Source organism: Lynx rufus, unplaced genomic scaffold (genome assembly GCF_022079265.1).
Source record: "Lynx rufus isolate CCGP_SWC_20201006 ecotype Redwood Valley unplaced genomic scaffold, mLynRuf1.p SCAF_6, whole genome shotgun sequence".
Taxonomy (NCBI): Eukaryota; Metazoa; Chordata; class Mammalia; order Carnivora; family Felidae; genus Lynx; species Lynx rufus.
Genome location: NW_025814878.1, coordinates 131,292,143 through 131,307,525, shown reverse-complemented (window position 1 = coordinate 131,307,525; position 15,383 = coordinate 131,292,143). Strand labels below are relative to the sequence as shown.

At 47.6% G+C, this 15,383-nt stretch overlaps 2 protein-coding genes across 8 annotated transcripts in view; both read right to left on the bottom strand.

Annotated features, from left to right (window-relative positions):
- Nucleotides 1-109: 109 nt before the first annotated feature.
- NOL7 (nucleolar protein 7) lies at nt 110-4,541 on the bottom strand. The gene is made up of 8 exons (XM_047102650.1): nt 4,227-4,541; nt 4,069-4,129; nt 3,368-3,426; nt 1,661-1,692; nt 1,338-1,419; nt 654-775; nt 498-575; nt 110-220 (listed from the first exon to the last, which is right to left on the bottom strand). Exons 1-8 carry the CDS (start codon nt 4,490-4,492, stop codon nt 144-146), a joined length of 777 nt encoding a protein of 258 aa, XP_046958606.1. The 5' UTR covers nt 4,493-4,541; the 3' UTR covers nt 110-143.
- A 3,612-nt stretch (nt 4,542-8,153) lies between these two features.
- SIRT5 (sirtuin 5) overlaps nt 8,154-15,383 on the bottom strand; it is a 39,507-nt gene continuing 32,277 nt past the window's right edge. For all 7 annotated transcript variants that reach the window (XM_047102375.1, XM_047102376.1, XM_047102373.1 and 4 more), the window contains one exon: nt 8,154-8,665. In XM_047102375.1, the coding sequence (XP_046958331.1) occupies nt 8,590-8,665 (76 nt within the window). In that variant the 3' untranslated portion in view covers nt 8,154-8,589. The remainder of the gene's footprint in view (nt 8,666-15,383) is intronic.

Here is a 15,383-nt window from a genome sequence, read left to right as displayed (position 1 = left end):
TCCCCCAACGGACCTACGAGTTTTGCAGTAACCCTTCAAAACTCTTTATAAATCATTTATTAGATCTTTTTAAGAGCATTTTCTAAACCAAATAACTGAGTCCTATACATACAAGTTCTCATCCTTCATTTACTTCATTTGATTTACTTCTTAGAAGTTTTCATCTTTCTGACCATCCACCGTCTTTTAAACCTCTTGGCATTTTGTTTTTTCTGAGTTCCTAGAATAGAAAATTTTATACAGTAAGAATACTGGATACGAAATTCGCAAGAAACAATTCCAAAGTTTTCAAGACTCTATGAACATAAACACTAATCAAATTGTACAGCAGATATACCTACCACGCTGATCTATGTTTTAGAAGCAACCTCAAGATATTAATACAGAAGCCATTGTAAGGAAAAAATGGAGATCTCACGATTATTTAAGTATTTACTACCTCCTTAAAAGAAAGTGTGCAATATACAAAAAGCTGAGGGAGCGGAGCTGGATCTTACCCCAAGCATTATTCAGAAACTGGGCTGCAGCCTTTTTCACTGGTAACCTCTTATTTTCAAGAGACAGGAACTTATTTACTAGAAAAGAGAATTATCTATCACTTCTTTGTTTAATCTGCAGCAAAAAGTGAGAGAGACAGTCTGTAAAGAAATTACCAGTAGTTCTGTTGGTTCCTGGACCGTATAAAGAATTCTGTATAAAGGCTTTTGCTGCTTGCTGTCTTGAATCTCTCAGATCTTGATCTTTTAGCCTTAGAGCCAAGTAGCTTTTATTCTGGCTGGTGACAAACACAAAAGGTCAAAATGAGCAAATCTGATAACATGCTGAGTTTGAAAATAAAAAGTGTTTTGTTAGCTACTTAAAGTGAAAAGGGGCGCCTGGGTGGCTCAATTGGTTAAGCGTCCGACTTCAGCTCAGGTCATGATCTCACACTCCGTGAGTTCGAGCCCCACGTAGGGCTCTGTGCTGACGGCTCAGAGCCTGGAGCCTGCTTTGGATTCTGTGTCTCCCTCTCTCTCTTCCCCTAACCCACTCACATTCTGTCTCTGTCTCTCTCAAAAATAAACATTAAAAAAAAAAAAATTAAACCCAAAATCCTAATTTTCTGTAAGTGCAGATTGTGAATAAAATGACATCACTGGGCTATTTTACTACATACAAATAGACTAACGTTTCCATTTTAGGAGGCAGAGGTCTTATTTTTATGCAAATATCAGAACTGGTTTTCCCATAGAGAAGGTAATCTGAAACTACTATAATGAAACTATTTCCCCCCACAAGCCAATACTCTCTCTCAGGTCAGCTTCACATTCTCTGAAAAGAAGAAAGACCCTCCTTACCCGACAGACTGTACTTTTTGTACTTTAGCTTTCTTGGAATCACTTCCTTTGTCACAGTCTTCATTTTCCTTCTGCAAATTCGCTAAAAAATTGAGTTTATATATGTAAAACAAAGCAGGAACATTTACTGGACTGTACTTTAAACATCCACTAGTACCAATCTGGGTGCAATCTTTATTTGTAAGAAATAGAGACAACGGGCCCAAGCTACGCTTGGCCGGGCCTATTCCCACACTTTCTCGGGGCCAAACATTTGGCGGCAGATATCTGCAAATGTACCCGACACTTACAAGAGAAGTTATTTAAATGAGAATAGTTCATACCTTCTTTCAACTTTCCTGATGATTTCTTGATGCTAAGGAAGAACAATAAAAACACTGATTGGTAAGGCAGATAGCAAAGACGACCCCACTGGTTAACACAATTTCATCTGCTTTTACAAAGATCTCCCCTTTTCATTACCACCACCCTCGGTTTTTACTCAGGATCGTTAATCAGTTTTGGAAGCAAAAGTCCCTCCCCAGGGCACTGCTACCAATTCCCAAACTAGTAATACGCTAGGAAGGGAGTATCTTCTCAGAAGTGAAGATCTCAAAGCCTATGAGCAAACTTCAGCAGAAGCAGATCGCTGTGGTTAACAGTAAAGTGAAAGACTTCAGGAAAAACGAGTTCTGTAATACAGTATTCAAAATACAAAGTGAAAACGTGGTAAGACTGCCTCATTTTACTTGGAGGAATCACAAAGGGTTAATTCAGCAGTTCAGACACAAAGACAAGGATGGAGACAAGGACTAGCCTGGAAGAGCAGTGGTCTAACGAGACCAATGTGAACTGACAAAACACAACAGGAGACTCCCATGTGGAAACACCAGCACAGGAGAAAAGCTACACTAAGGAGGCAGCGATGACATCTGAGCTTGGTTTTTAAGGAGGAAAGGGGAATGTGCCCCAGGTAACAACTGTTAGTATGTTTACTGGTAGTGTTTACAGAACTTGAATAGCTCTTTGGAAAAGCCTTTTACTGAAAATTTTGAGAACCGCTGGCCTAGGCAAGAAATACAGGACTAGGGGTGTCTGGGTGGCTGTCCACTAAGCGAGCGGCTCAGGTCATGATCCCAGGGTCGTGGGATTGAGTCCCAGCTCGGGCTCCTGAGATTCTCTCTCTCCCTCTCCCCCCCCCCCGCCCCTCCCCTGTCTGCATGCTCTCTTAATAAATATTAAAAAAAAGAAAAAACTACAGGACTAAACTTCTGAACTTAATAAAGCAGTCAGGAGAGGCCAGGAGAATATTAAAAAATTGCCGAATATCTGGCAGTCTAAATTTATTAAGGTTTGATTTCAAGGGCTAGAGGAGGACGAGAACTACTGCACTGGCCTTTAAACATTCGGCACAGGGCACAGCTGCTAAATGAGAGGAATGAAACAGAAGCCGGGGAGTGGCCAAGGCAAGCTGTCGAGGGACAAGAGGAGCCTCGGAGCCTGCCATGTGCCTGCTACTCCACTAGCTGATAACAGTTCAAGACATCATTTTACTCACCACCGTCTCCCCTGCCCTTAGTACAAGGACAGGAGCACAACCGTCCCCTGACCGAACACACTGGAATCAGTAACTCGGAGGCTAGAGTTTGCTGTGGGAATGATCACAAAGTGGTGGGGCACCTGGGTGGTTCATCCGACTTCGGCTCAGGTCACGATCTCGCGGTCCGTGGGTTCGAGCCCCGCGTCGGGCTCTGTGCTGACCGCTCGGAGTCTGGAGCCTGCTTCGGATTCTGCGCCTCCCTCTCTCTCTCTGCCCCTCCCCCGCTTGCTCTCTCAAAAATAAACATCAAATTTTTTTTTTTAAAAAGTGGCAGAAGACTGAAAAGTGGAGTTAATTCCCTCCACCTTTCCCACCAAATCCAACCACCTACTGTGTAGCTTTCTGTCTTCTTCTCTTTATTATTATGTGGATTCAAACAAACGTGTGTACCCGTATAGCATCCAAAGACAGGTGTCTAAGCAAGGCGTATATAACAAGATCTATTACTTACTTAGTCTGTCCGGCTGTAGTTAACTTCTCTAGAATGTTATCCGGAAGGAGTTTCCTTTTCTTAGATTAAAACATTTAAAAATTAATCAGAGGTGAGATACACGACACACCCTGGGCTGCTTCTCAAGTTTCTGGCTCTAAGGACACAGCTTTACACCCAGAGCAAGAAATGAATCAGGCCGAACCCTCCCTGCCCCTGCGATCTCCACGCTGTGGAAGGAGTGGGCCCAGGAAGCTCAGAACCTGTAACACATTCTTGGGAAGACTGAGCCAAGACTGGGAAGGCTGGCCCCTGTATTCCACCCCAGAGGTCACTGTTCTGCGATGAGCGCAGTCAAGTCACGTCCCTCAGCGGGCTCTCTGTGGCCAATCTGCCAAACGTCAGACAGCAAAGCAAAGATACTCCAGGTGCAGCCTTCACTTTGCAAAGTACCTCAGCAACCCAATTTCGGGTAAAGAAACGACCTCCGCGAGACTAAACGACCAGGCTCGTCACGGTGAGCTGGTACAAGGGGGAGAACCCCATGATCTCAAACTCCCGCCTCTTCCCACTCCCATTTTCAATCGGTGGACAGCAAAGAGCGCGAGCGCCTTGGCTTTCGCCGCTGTCCCCAGAAATATTAGCGACTCTCCCTGCCAAACATGGGAATTCTGACCCGGCCGGGGTGGCTTTGAAACGGAGACGCCTCCCCAGCCTCTAACCTTTTGTTCGATGAACAGCTCCTCGCGTCGCTTCCTCTTCTCCTTCAGGAGCGTTTTGTCCCTGAGAGAAAGAGTGACAAGTCAGTGCGGGGCGACACGCGCGGGCCGGGGGGGGGGGGGGGGGGGCGGTTTCTCCCGGCCGGCTGCGGGCTCCGAACCTGCGCACCGATTCCCGAACCCGCCGCTCCTCCTCTCGTGCTTCCGCCTGGGCGCTGGCGAAAGTCAGCTCCTCCGGGGCCTCGTCGTCAAACTCGTCGTCCCCTTCCTCGTCGTCTTCCTCCAGCGGCTCCGCGGCCGCGCCGCTGCTGGGCTGCCCGAGCAACAGGCCGTGCTCCGCCTCCTCCTCCTCCTCGGAGGCGGGCTGGCCCTCGTCCACCATCGCCGACGGCGGGACGCGGGACGCGCGCGGCCGCAGCTGCACCATGGCCCACACAGCGCCCGGCCGTCCGGCCTCTGACCCGGAAGCAACGCGCAAGCGCCGCGTGACGCAAAGAAAGAGCGACGCGAGTTAGGCCGCCCCCTGCAGGTGCAGGTGCGAAGACGGCCGCGCGCCAGCAGAGGCGCAGGCGCAGAACGAGGAAGGGCGTGGCCTAAAGAGAGCCGGCCGTGTTTGTTTCCTCTCTGTATGTAGGATGTTTTCCTCGCCTGGGATCCCACCTGGATTCCTCTCCGCCCCGCAGCAGTGGCTCGCGCTCCGGCTGCGAGAGCGGGCAGGGATGGGGCTCGTCTCCAGGAGGGGAAGAGCCATCGTGAGACGTCCTCCGCTGGGAGGCTGGCAGAAGGATTGGCTGGCTCCCCCCCCCCCTCCGGTCCAGTGGCCAGCTATGCCAGCCAGTGCCCAGAAACCTGTGACCGCAAGCCCTGGCGGCCCTACCTACCACGGGGATCCGCTTGGTCCTGTTAATCTGAAAAAATAAAACTGCCGGTTGTTTTACCAGCGAAAAATGGGTTTATTCAGGAATCGTAGAGAGTTGCAACCCCGGGGCAAACAGGCTGCAGGCAAAGCCACAGCAAGTACCCCCAAAGCGTGGATCGCTCTTTTTATAAAGGAAAGGGAACCTTTGGGTGGGGCTGTTACAAACTGAAAGGCCATTGGAGTAAACTGGGAGTTCAAACTACAGTGGCTTCTCATTGGGCGAGTTGTCACGCTGTCATTGGCTGGGCTGTTGCTGGGGGAAGAGGAAAGCCTCTCTCCCTCCTGTGGGCGTTAATAAAGCTGTCTACACCTGCTAGGTAAACTGTTGGATTTGCAAGTAAGGGCAAGTGGTAGAGCGGGAGACCGCCCTTGCCCAACTTCCCAGCTCCATTTTAGTGAGGTTTCTCTTTATTAATTTTCACAGTCTAATTAATCAGTATTTGTAGAGTCAGCTCCCTTCACTCCCTGCACCCCAAAGAAGTGGCATTTCGAAGGGAAGAATTGTAGCAATAGGACCTCCATGCCTTCCAGTCCTCCTGTCGCCGACAGGAACAAGTTGACAGATGCAGGTTTCAATCAATCCTCAGCACCGAACATGTGCTTGGCAACCTCAGCCACCAGGCTCCCCTGACCACCTGCCCCCTGGACTGTCCACGCCTCTGTTCATCGTTGTTCGTCAACACCACTTCTGACAGCTGGTCATCGGACACCCCTATTAGGATGTAAGCAATGTGAGAATAGGGTCCTGGTCTGGCTCCCTGCTTTAACCCCAGGAGCCTTGAACAGTGGCGGGTGGTCGCAAATCCTGAATCTGGTAGAAGAATGACTTCACCGTTACTTAACTGAATGCAACCCGAGCGTTGTTTATATTCTCCGCCTCCGGGTATATTTTGTCTCTTGGCACACAGGGCCCTTCCTGATCTCTGTGCTTATCTTCTCCCACCCATTGCACAGCACTGATTGGTCACTCTCTGAACAAACCAAGCTGTTTCACACTTGCTATGCATTTGTACACGCTGTTTCCTTTTCTGATACCCCTCCATGTGGAACTATTTATACTTCAAACATTGCCACCAAGGCTGACTTCCTCTTAGATTTTTGTTTTAACGTTTATTTATTTTTGAGGCAGAGAGAGACAGAGCATCAACGGGGGAGGGTCAGAGAGAGAGGGAGACACAGAATCCAAAACAGGCTCCAGGCTCCGAGCTGTCAGCACAGGGCCCCACGCGGGGCTCGAACCCACGAACCAGGAGATCATGACCTGAGCCGAAGTCGGACGCTTAACCGACTGAGCCACCCAGGCACCCCAAGGCTGACTTCCTCCTAAAGTGCCTTAATATCTACCCTATCCCCTCTCCACCCATCTCTAATTGCATTCTTCCCTGAATCTTGCGCATATTACTTCACTGTAGTTGCCACACTGTAAAATAGTTTACGTAACAGTTGTCCCAACCATTCTGTGAACTCCTGGAGGGTAAGGTCCATATCTTGCCGATCATCTTATTTCCAGTGTCTATCATATGGGAGCCATTCAGTAAACATTAAATTGAATTAAATAATGCTACCTCACATACATTTTGTATTTTCAACTCTTTTTTTTCATCTTCTCTAACAAAACCAAAACGTGAACAAAAATGAAAAAACACGAATCAAACTAAAAACTAAAAATAAAAAAAGCCACTGGTGCCAAAGGTCCAGGATGAGAAGAGCTGCAAAGAACAGTTCCAAAACACGTGGGCTTTGGTCAGATAGAAATTACAGGTTAAAAATATAATCAGACTCACGGGGCACGCCTGAGTGGCTCAGTCAGTTAAGTGTCTGACTTTGGCTCAGGTCACGAGCTCATGGTTCATGGGTTCGAGCCCTGCATCAGGCTCTGCGCTGGTGGTGTGGAGCCTGGTTGGGATTCTCTCTCTCTCGCTCTCTCTCTCTCTGTCCCTCCCCCACTTGCACATGTGCGCACTCTCTCTCTCTCACAAATAAACCTGAAAAAATATATATAATCAGACTCACTGAGACAGTATGCTGACTTCTGACATCGCTAACCCTAGGAAAATGTATGCATTTAACTTTGAGAAGCCCAACAACAAAACTATTAAAAGTGAATGATGAAAAGTGGGAATCGAGCCCTCAAGATGCTTGGCCGGTCTTTCAGACTCCTTGTAGGTTATGAACACCCCTCTTGCCCAAGCAAAGAACCTCTGGGATTTATGAAAAGCTATGACTTGCAAATGCAGTACAAAGTTTTATGTGACCGTGTCTTGTCTATTTCTACGAAAGCCAACAGTGTTAACATTAGATGCAGTTTTGTAAGGGGCTGAGGCAACGTGGCCCAAGTGTGTGATCACCCAGGGAACCCACCTCATCTAAGGGACCCAGGTAGGGCTGACCTCCCTCCACTGTTTCCTAAAGACCACTCTTCCCGGTCAGGCCAGACAGCAGGCATTCCGGGACCTTGGGTGTGGCGTTAGATGGTGAGGCTTGAGCAGGAGCTGTATTTTTACTACTTTACTCCAAGGTAGAATGGGCATAATTTTTTTAAAGTCCACAGGAAAAAAAAAAAAAAAAGCTTCAGAATTCAGTGTCTGGGAAAGCTTGGTGGACTTTTCCACCATACACAGACCGTTTGCTTCTGTGTTTATGTTATTGAGAAACAGCGATCACGTCCCCCTTTCCTCCTTGGCTGCTAAGAAGGCCAGCGCTCAACTTTAGGCAGCTGTGTTTGCCCCTGGAGTCCATATATTTGCATCGTTTATTTTTTTTTAATCCGGATTTTCTATCTTTTTAGAAAATTTTTTAAACATTTTTATCTTTTTTTTTTTTTGAGACAGAGACAAAGCGTGAGCAGGGAAGGGGTAGAGAGAGAGGAAGACACAGAATCTGAAGCAGGCTCCAGGCTCTGAGCTGTCAGCACAGAGCCCGACGCGGGGTTCGAACTCATGAATTGCGAGATCATGACCTGAGCCGAAGTCAGACGCTCAACCGACTAAGCCACCCAAGCGCCCCCTGATTATCTGTCTTGTGCTACTTTTCTCTTCCTTCCTTGCATGACTTCTTGTTGTAGGGTTATCCCACGCACTGTGAGGTAAGACAGACAAACGAGGAAAACACCGAAAAGGAAAATCCCCCAACAAAGACATCTCTTGGGGTAGCATCTTTATACAATAAATCACCTACCGTAGAGAGTGAGTTTATTTTCCACCAAAACTTGACAAAAATTAGAAATACCAAGGTTTGACCCCTCTACTCCTATCTTTGCCCAGATAGCAACAATAAAATCAGCACGACTGCTTCTTTAAAAGAAAATCTAATCACAAAAATATCCCCTTCCGATAACCAACCAAACACATCAGAGATATCTTGTGTTTAAGTTCACACAAAATAACATTGCATCAACTCCACTGTTCGTTGACTTCTCCCTCTAACCACGTTTGCGATTGTTCCTTCTGAACTGCCATCACTTATCATCAGGTGGGATTCCAGCCAGGGAATCGGAGGTTATTTCTAGATTTTCTAACATTTAGCTCACCATCCCCGTGATTGTTTCGCCTCTGTTTGTGGCCCGGTACTTAGATGTGCCACAATTTCTTCTTTCCCCGGGACAATTAAGACACGTTTTCAGTTTCGTGAGGAGCAAGGGCTTCAGGAAGAGTGGTACCGCAAGGCCCCTGGAAGTGAAACCTGAAATAGGACAAATACAGCAGAGTTAGGAGCAAAATGAACATACGACTTCAGCCGCTCACACACTGCGTGGTTGTATCCAAAGTGAAATCCCAAATCTCACAAATAGGGTATTGTGAACTTTGTCCCCACTCTTGGCAAACTAGCTTCTGACAATTCTAGATGTAGACATTTCATTACAGGTCGGCCACAGAAATCAAGGGGATTTAGTTAGGAAAGGAACAGCCTAGAATTCAGGCGCTATAAACACGAATTTTATTTTAAGGGGTAGGGGAGACATAATTGTAAAGTGCATTTTATGACCGTATTGCCAACCTCATAACTGAAACTGCAAGTTTTACAAAATCCATATACTACATTAAAAGAGCATTTTGGTGCACTAAAGACAAGAGAGGGGCGCCTGGGGGGCTCAGTTGGTTAAGCTTCCAACTTCGGCTCAGGTCATGACCTCACGGTTTGTGAGTTCGAGCCCCGCGTCGGCTCTGTGCTGACAGCTCGGAACCTGGAGCCCGCTTCGGATTCTGTGTCTCCCTCTCTCTCTGCCCCTCCCCTGCTCACGCTCTGTCTCAAACAAACAAACAAACATTAAAAAAAGAAAAAGACTAAAGAAAAATAACCTCATGTACCACACAGACCATGAACATTTTAGCTGAACAGGCCTCTCAAGCGATCCACTGGACTTCACGACTAACTGACGTATATACAGTCGGAAAGGAGAAAGAAACCAACATAAAGAGCAAACAGCAGGGACAAAGAAGAAAAATTAATGATTTCGGCTTCCTTTGAGGAAAAACACAAAAAATAAGCCCAACTCTGAATGCAGGGTTAGGAGAATCCTGTAAAAGTAGGATTTTCTAGTATGTTAATAAGCAAGCCAACTGAGCACAATTAAAAATGGAAAAAGCACATGTTCAATGTAATTCACCATTCATGCTGTATTTTTTTTTAAATTGTTTAAAATGTTTACTTATTTATTTAGAGAGAGAGACACAGAGAGACAGTCAGGAGAGGGGCGCAGAGAGAGAGAGAGAAAATCCCGAGCAGGCTCCATGCTGCCAGCGCAGAGCCCAACGCGGGGCTCGATCTCCCGAATTGTGAGATTACGGCGTGAGCTGAAACCAAGAGTTGGATGCTTAGTGGACTGAGCCACCCACGCGCCCCATATCGTTTATTGTTGACACAACACAAATCGTGGACGCCTTAGACCTCCAACAGTCTTGTCTCTGGACAGAGTGCCGCTAACGGATGTCCCCACCCAGTGACACCTCTACTCCTTCCGGCCACCTACAGTATGTTGAACACTGGCTGCCAGAAAGCTCCTCACCTGCACGGTTGAAGTCCCTTGAGGACCTTCCAAAAATGCCAGCCAGGCACGGAGAACTTACAGGGAATCTCCACAGCCTCAACTTGCACACGTTTTCCTTCCTGAGAAAGTGGCCTTTCACCTGCCCCTTGCCCCGTTCAGCTTTCTCCCACTTTCCAAGAGCAAGCCGAGCCCCTCACCCGCCTGGAGCCTTCCCCCGATGCCTCATCACAGAACGTGCAAACTTTCGAGGGGCCAGATAAAGGGGCGTTTGAAATGTTGGTGTGCATCTCAGAAAACAAACGGTTTCCGGAGACGGGGTGACGACACATCCTTAGGCAAGTAGGGGCCACTCTGTTCCTGTCTTCGATAAAACCGGATAGAGCATCTGGCCCGATGGGGCCGTCGACGAGATCACTAAATGCGATTCAGTAAAAATGTGCCCTCCCAGCCCTCAGACTAGAGAGAACAAGAGACGCAGAGAAAGCCAAGTGCAAAGAGAAAACGGTATTTTTTCCCAGGAGGAGCTGCAAAGGATCCTGACAACCCCCCTTCTCTGCGTGACTGCTGCTTTTTGTTGTTGTTGTTGTTGTTGTTGTTGTTGTTACTCAGGGAGGAACTTTGTTCTCTAAAATCATAAACTGCCCGAAACTGCTGTTGGAAATGACAGCGGTAAAGGGTAAGTATGCTCAGAGGATCTAAGTCACCGTGCCACTGACCAGCAGCCTTGACTTCCAATCCCGGAACAGACCTTCAGATAAAGGGCATCTGGACACAGCCTTCCACGTCCACCTTCACTTTGCAGGCTCCAGGGAAACAGGACCCTGTGCCCACGCTGCCCGCCAGACTGCACCTGACCCCCTTCCACACAGCCCTGCTTGCCGTTCCGTCTCCCCAAAACAGCTTTGTTTAAATTTCACCTAATCCAAATCCTGTAGTCACGGCACCTTTTCCTTCGCATGGGGACACGCACCATGTCCCCCTGGGATGCGGTCTCCCTCATTTGCAGAGAACCAGTAAACTTGATCTGACTACAGATTTGTTTCTGGTGACTGCCGGTGGATTGGGCAGGAACCACATAAACGGTCTCCTTCTAACACTTAGCCAGGGACACGGGAACTAATCCAAAAAGTTCGTGGCCCATGCATCTATTAAGAGATGCGTTTTGGGGCACCCGGGTGGCTCAGTCAGTTAAGCATCCGACTCCGGCTCAGGTCATGAGCTCACAGTTCGTGAGTTCGAGCCCCGCGTCGGGCTCTGTGCTGACAGCTCAGGGCCTGGAGCCGGCTTCAGATTCTATGTCTCCTTCTCTCTGACCCTGTCCCGCTCCTGCTCTGTCTCTCTCTGTCTCTCAAAAATAAATAAAACATTAAAAGATGCGTTTCCGATCAAATTTCACTTTTATGGGATTATTAGTCAAAATTTATTATTTATATGTTGTTTTCAACAGCTAAACCACAAATTGTTGTAGCGATGATTCAATCTGGAGAAATTTTTCAATAGGACAGTTTTTAAGTTTTAAGGAAATGGAAAATAAAAGATTCATATCATATTGTGCTACAGAAATAGAGTAGTTAACAAAAAAGATTTTTAAGCATAAAAATATATTACATTAATATGAATTTATATAGTGAAAGTAGAACGGAAATAAAAGTTCATCCCTTCTCGGCCTTTTGGCTAAGATCAAGTGTGGAAATAAAAGTTCAAAGAGAAGAAGAAAAACCGTGAAGGCTGTGGAAAAAGGGGGCAACCTGAGCATCTCAGTCAGCGAAGCATCTGACCTTGATTATGGCTCAGGTCACGATCTCACGGTTCATGAGATCAAGCCCCACTTCGGGCTCTATGCTGACAGAAGGGAGCCTGCCTGGGATTCTCTCTCTCGCTTTCTCTCTGCTCCCCCCGCCCCCCACCCTGCTGCTCATGCTCTCTCTTTCGCTCGCTCTCTCTCTCTCTCAAGAAAAAAAAAATTTTAAAGGAAAGGGCTTGTATATCTATTTTGTAAATAGATGACGGTGAGTATCAAGCAGTTGTGACACTTAGACTGAATACATTTAAAATCATGAAGGGGCGCCTGGGTGGCTCAGTTGGTTAAGTGACTGACTTTGGCTCAAGTCATGGTCTCGCAGCTCGTGAGTTCCAGCCCCGCGTCGGGCTCTGGTGCTGACAGCTCGGAGCCTGGAGCCTTCTTCGGATTCCGTGTCTCCCTCTCTCTCTCTGTCCCTCCCCCGCTCTCTGTCTCTATCTCTGTCTCTCTCTCAAAAATACATAAACATTAAAAAAATAAAAAATAAAACATGATAATGGCGGATTTGCTTATAATGCATTTTTATTATAAAATTTCAGTATTTTATTTCTAATACACCTAGAATCACATGGTTTTCAACTCCAGTAAAACCTTGGTTTGCGAGCATAATTCGTTCTGGAAACATGCTTGTAATCCAAAGCACTCGTATATCAAAGTGAATCTCAAGAACCATTGGTTCAGTTACGATCATGTGACGTTCGGCTTACCCTACTCCTCGTGTTGCGAGACATCGCTCGTTCATCAAGTTAACGTTTATTAGAAATGTTTGCTCGTCTTGCAGAACGCTGGCAGAACAAGTTACTCGCAATCCAGGGTTTTACTGCATTCCGATACAGAATGTTAGATGTCAAGTTTAAAAAAATACAAAAGTGCTTGAAGACTCGTGTTGTAGCAGCCCCGTGCACCACCCCGCCTCCCCGCCAGCAGCGGGGCGACCAGGTCCACTGTGTTTGTTCCGGAATCTGTTCATGCCACTTCTAACGGTTACTGTGATTATCTACTTCAAGTAAAAATTGTGTAATAAATCCCAAAAATATAGTTGTGAAGAGAGGGCTATTCCTAGGAAAATTTGTTGTTAGGCTTTGGAAAGGCACGGCAGGTCACTGAAAGTAATTCTGTTAAATTAGCATAGGTGGGAAAGACTAGGGAGGAAGCCTGCTCCACAAATTTCTTTTCTGTTAGTTCTGTAATTTCTTTTCTGTTAGTTTTCCCCATCTAAAAAGGAAAAAAAAAAAAAAAGAGAGAAAAAATACCTAAACCAGAGGCTGTAATCCGGTGTCTTCTAAGACTCCCTGATGAGAACAGTCACCTGGGCTGCTGGTCAAATAAACAAATAGTCCTCTCGCCCCGGAAAGTCTGATTCAGAAAGTCTAGACCAGAGCCTTGGGATCGGACTGTTTTTTTGGTGGTCTGTTTTGTTTTACAAAATAAGGGTTAGGGTGACTTTAAAAAATTTTTTTTTGAATGTTTTTATTTATCCTTGAGAGAGAGAGAGAGAGACAGAATGTGAGCAGGGGAGGGGCAGAGAGAGAGAGAGGGAGACACAGAATCTGAAGCAGGCTCCAGGCTCTGAGCTGTCAGCACCAAGCCCGGCACGGGGCTCGAACTCACGAACCGCGAGATCGTGACCTGAGCCGAAGTCAGATGCTTAAACAACTGAGCCACCCAGGTGCCCGATTTTTTTTTTAATGTTTATTTATTTTTGAGAGAGACAGAGGCAGAATGCGAGTGGGTTAGGGGGCAGAGAGAGAATGAAAACACAGAATCCAAAGCAGACTCCAGGCTCTGAGCTGTCAGCACAGAGCCTGACGCGGGGCTCGAACCCACGAGTTGTGAGATCATGACCTGAGCCGAAGTCGGACGTTCCACGACTGAGCCACCCAGGCGCCCCAAGGGTTAGGGTGATTTTTATCTGCAGGGGCTTGGGGGGGCGGGGGACGCTGGGAGGATTAAGAGCATGATTCATGCAAGAAAGGCGACTGCATGATCAGCAGGTCCCTGCTCAGAGAAATGGCCTCCAGCTCCGTCAAGCAAAGCGAGACAAACCAAATGAATGCACAGTGTTTTGCTCTAAACGAAAATATTTTTCATTCAATAAAATTAAATCTCGTTAGGTGTCTTTAAGTATGCTTTATCAAGGCATATATGTGTGCCTTTTAAATTGTTCTTACTCTCAGTGACTTTTTGATGAACAGACCAACAAGGAGCCGAACTGCCTGAACCAAGATTAGGGCCCTTCCTACCCACCCTCAGTGCAGCCAGGGGGAGCACTGGACTTCCTACCCACTGTGGCCAACCGTAATTTAAAAGTATACTCTTTATACTCTTGCTGAGCAAATACATAATTAAAGCAATTTAGAAAACCGGTTTCAAAAAAACCACGTTTTTTTTTTTTAACATTTATTCATTTTTGAGAGTGAGAAAGACAGAGCATGAGCAGGGGAGGGGCAGAGAGAGAGGGAGACACAGAATCCATAGCAGGCTGAGCTGTCAGCACAGAGCCCGACGTGGGGCTTGATCTCCCGGACCACGAGATCGTGACCTGAGCCGAAGTCGGATGCTCCACCGACTGAGCCACCCAGGCGCCCTTATAAAACCATTTTCTAGGGGCGCCTGGGTGGCTCAGTCGGTAAAGCGTCCGACTTCGGCTCAGGTCACGATCTCGCGGTCCGTGAGTTCGAGCCCCGCGTCGGGCTCGGTGCTGACAGCTCAGAGCCTGGAGCCTGCTTCGGATTCTGTGTCTCCCCCTCCCTCTCTGCCCCTCCCATGCTCGTGCTCTGTCTCTGTCTCTCGATATTAAATGTTAAAAAAAAAACAAAACATTTTCTAGCTAAGAACTCGGACTTATAAACTCTACTGGCAGTTTGCTTTCTTTCTCCCCTCCCCTCGCCCCCCCAAAACAAGTTCCTTCCTGACCTTCCTGACCACCTCTTCGCCCTCCCTCCCCCTACTCCGGCCACACTGACCTCAGTGCTGGTCCTCACACCTCCCAGGCGTGCTTTGTCCTGAGGGGGGGGGGGGGCTCTGCTCCAGGTGGTCCCGTGTCTGGAAAGCTCTTAGCCAGACAGTCCCCTTAGCGCACTCTCTCATCGCCTCCAAGCCCGCGCAGATGTCTTCTCAGTGCGGCCTGCCCCGACTACCCAGCTGAATCCTGCAACCTATCTGCTCCATTCCAATTCGACTTTTGCTTTCTGCCACAGCCTCCGGCCCAGCTGCTCACCGGCTACGGTCTTTGCACGTTTATTCTGCTTTACTGTTTACCGTCTGCCTCCACCACGAGAGGGTCACGTTCACACAAGAGATTTTTTTGCTTGGTGTCCTGACGTATCCCGGCCTGAGCAGCTAGGGCCGTGTCTAGGGCACTACAGGTGCTTAGTAAGTGAACACCTGTGGACTTCAACTAAATTCCAAAGTTTAGAGAAATTCCAAGATGAACGACATGGTGATCACAGGGCACGGGGGGGGGGGGGGGGGGGAGGGGACCAGGGGACTTGGACGGCCCAACGCCATCAGCCTCCTGACAAGCAAACCTCATTTCTGCCTCAGCAAGTGCACAGACCCTCACGTGCCAAGGACCCCGGCGCTGAGTGAACAGCCAAGGACCCAGAAGC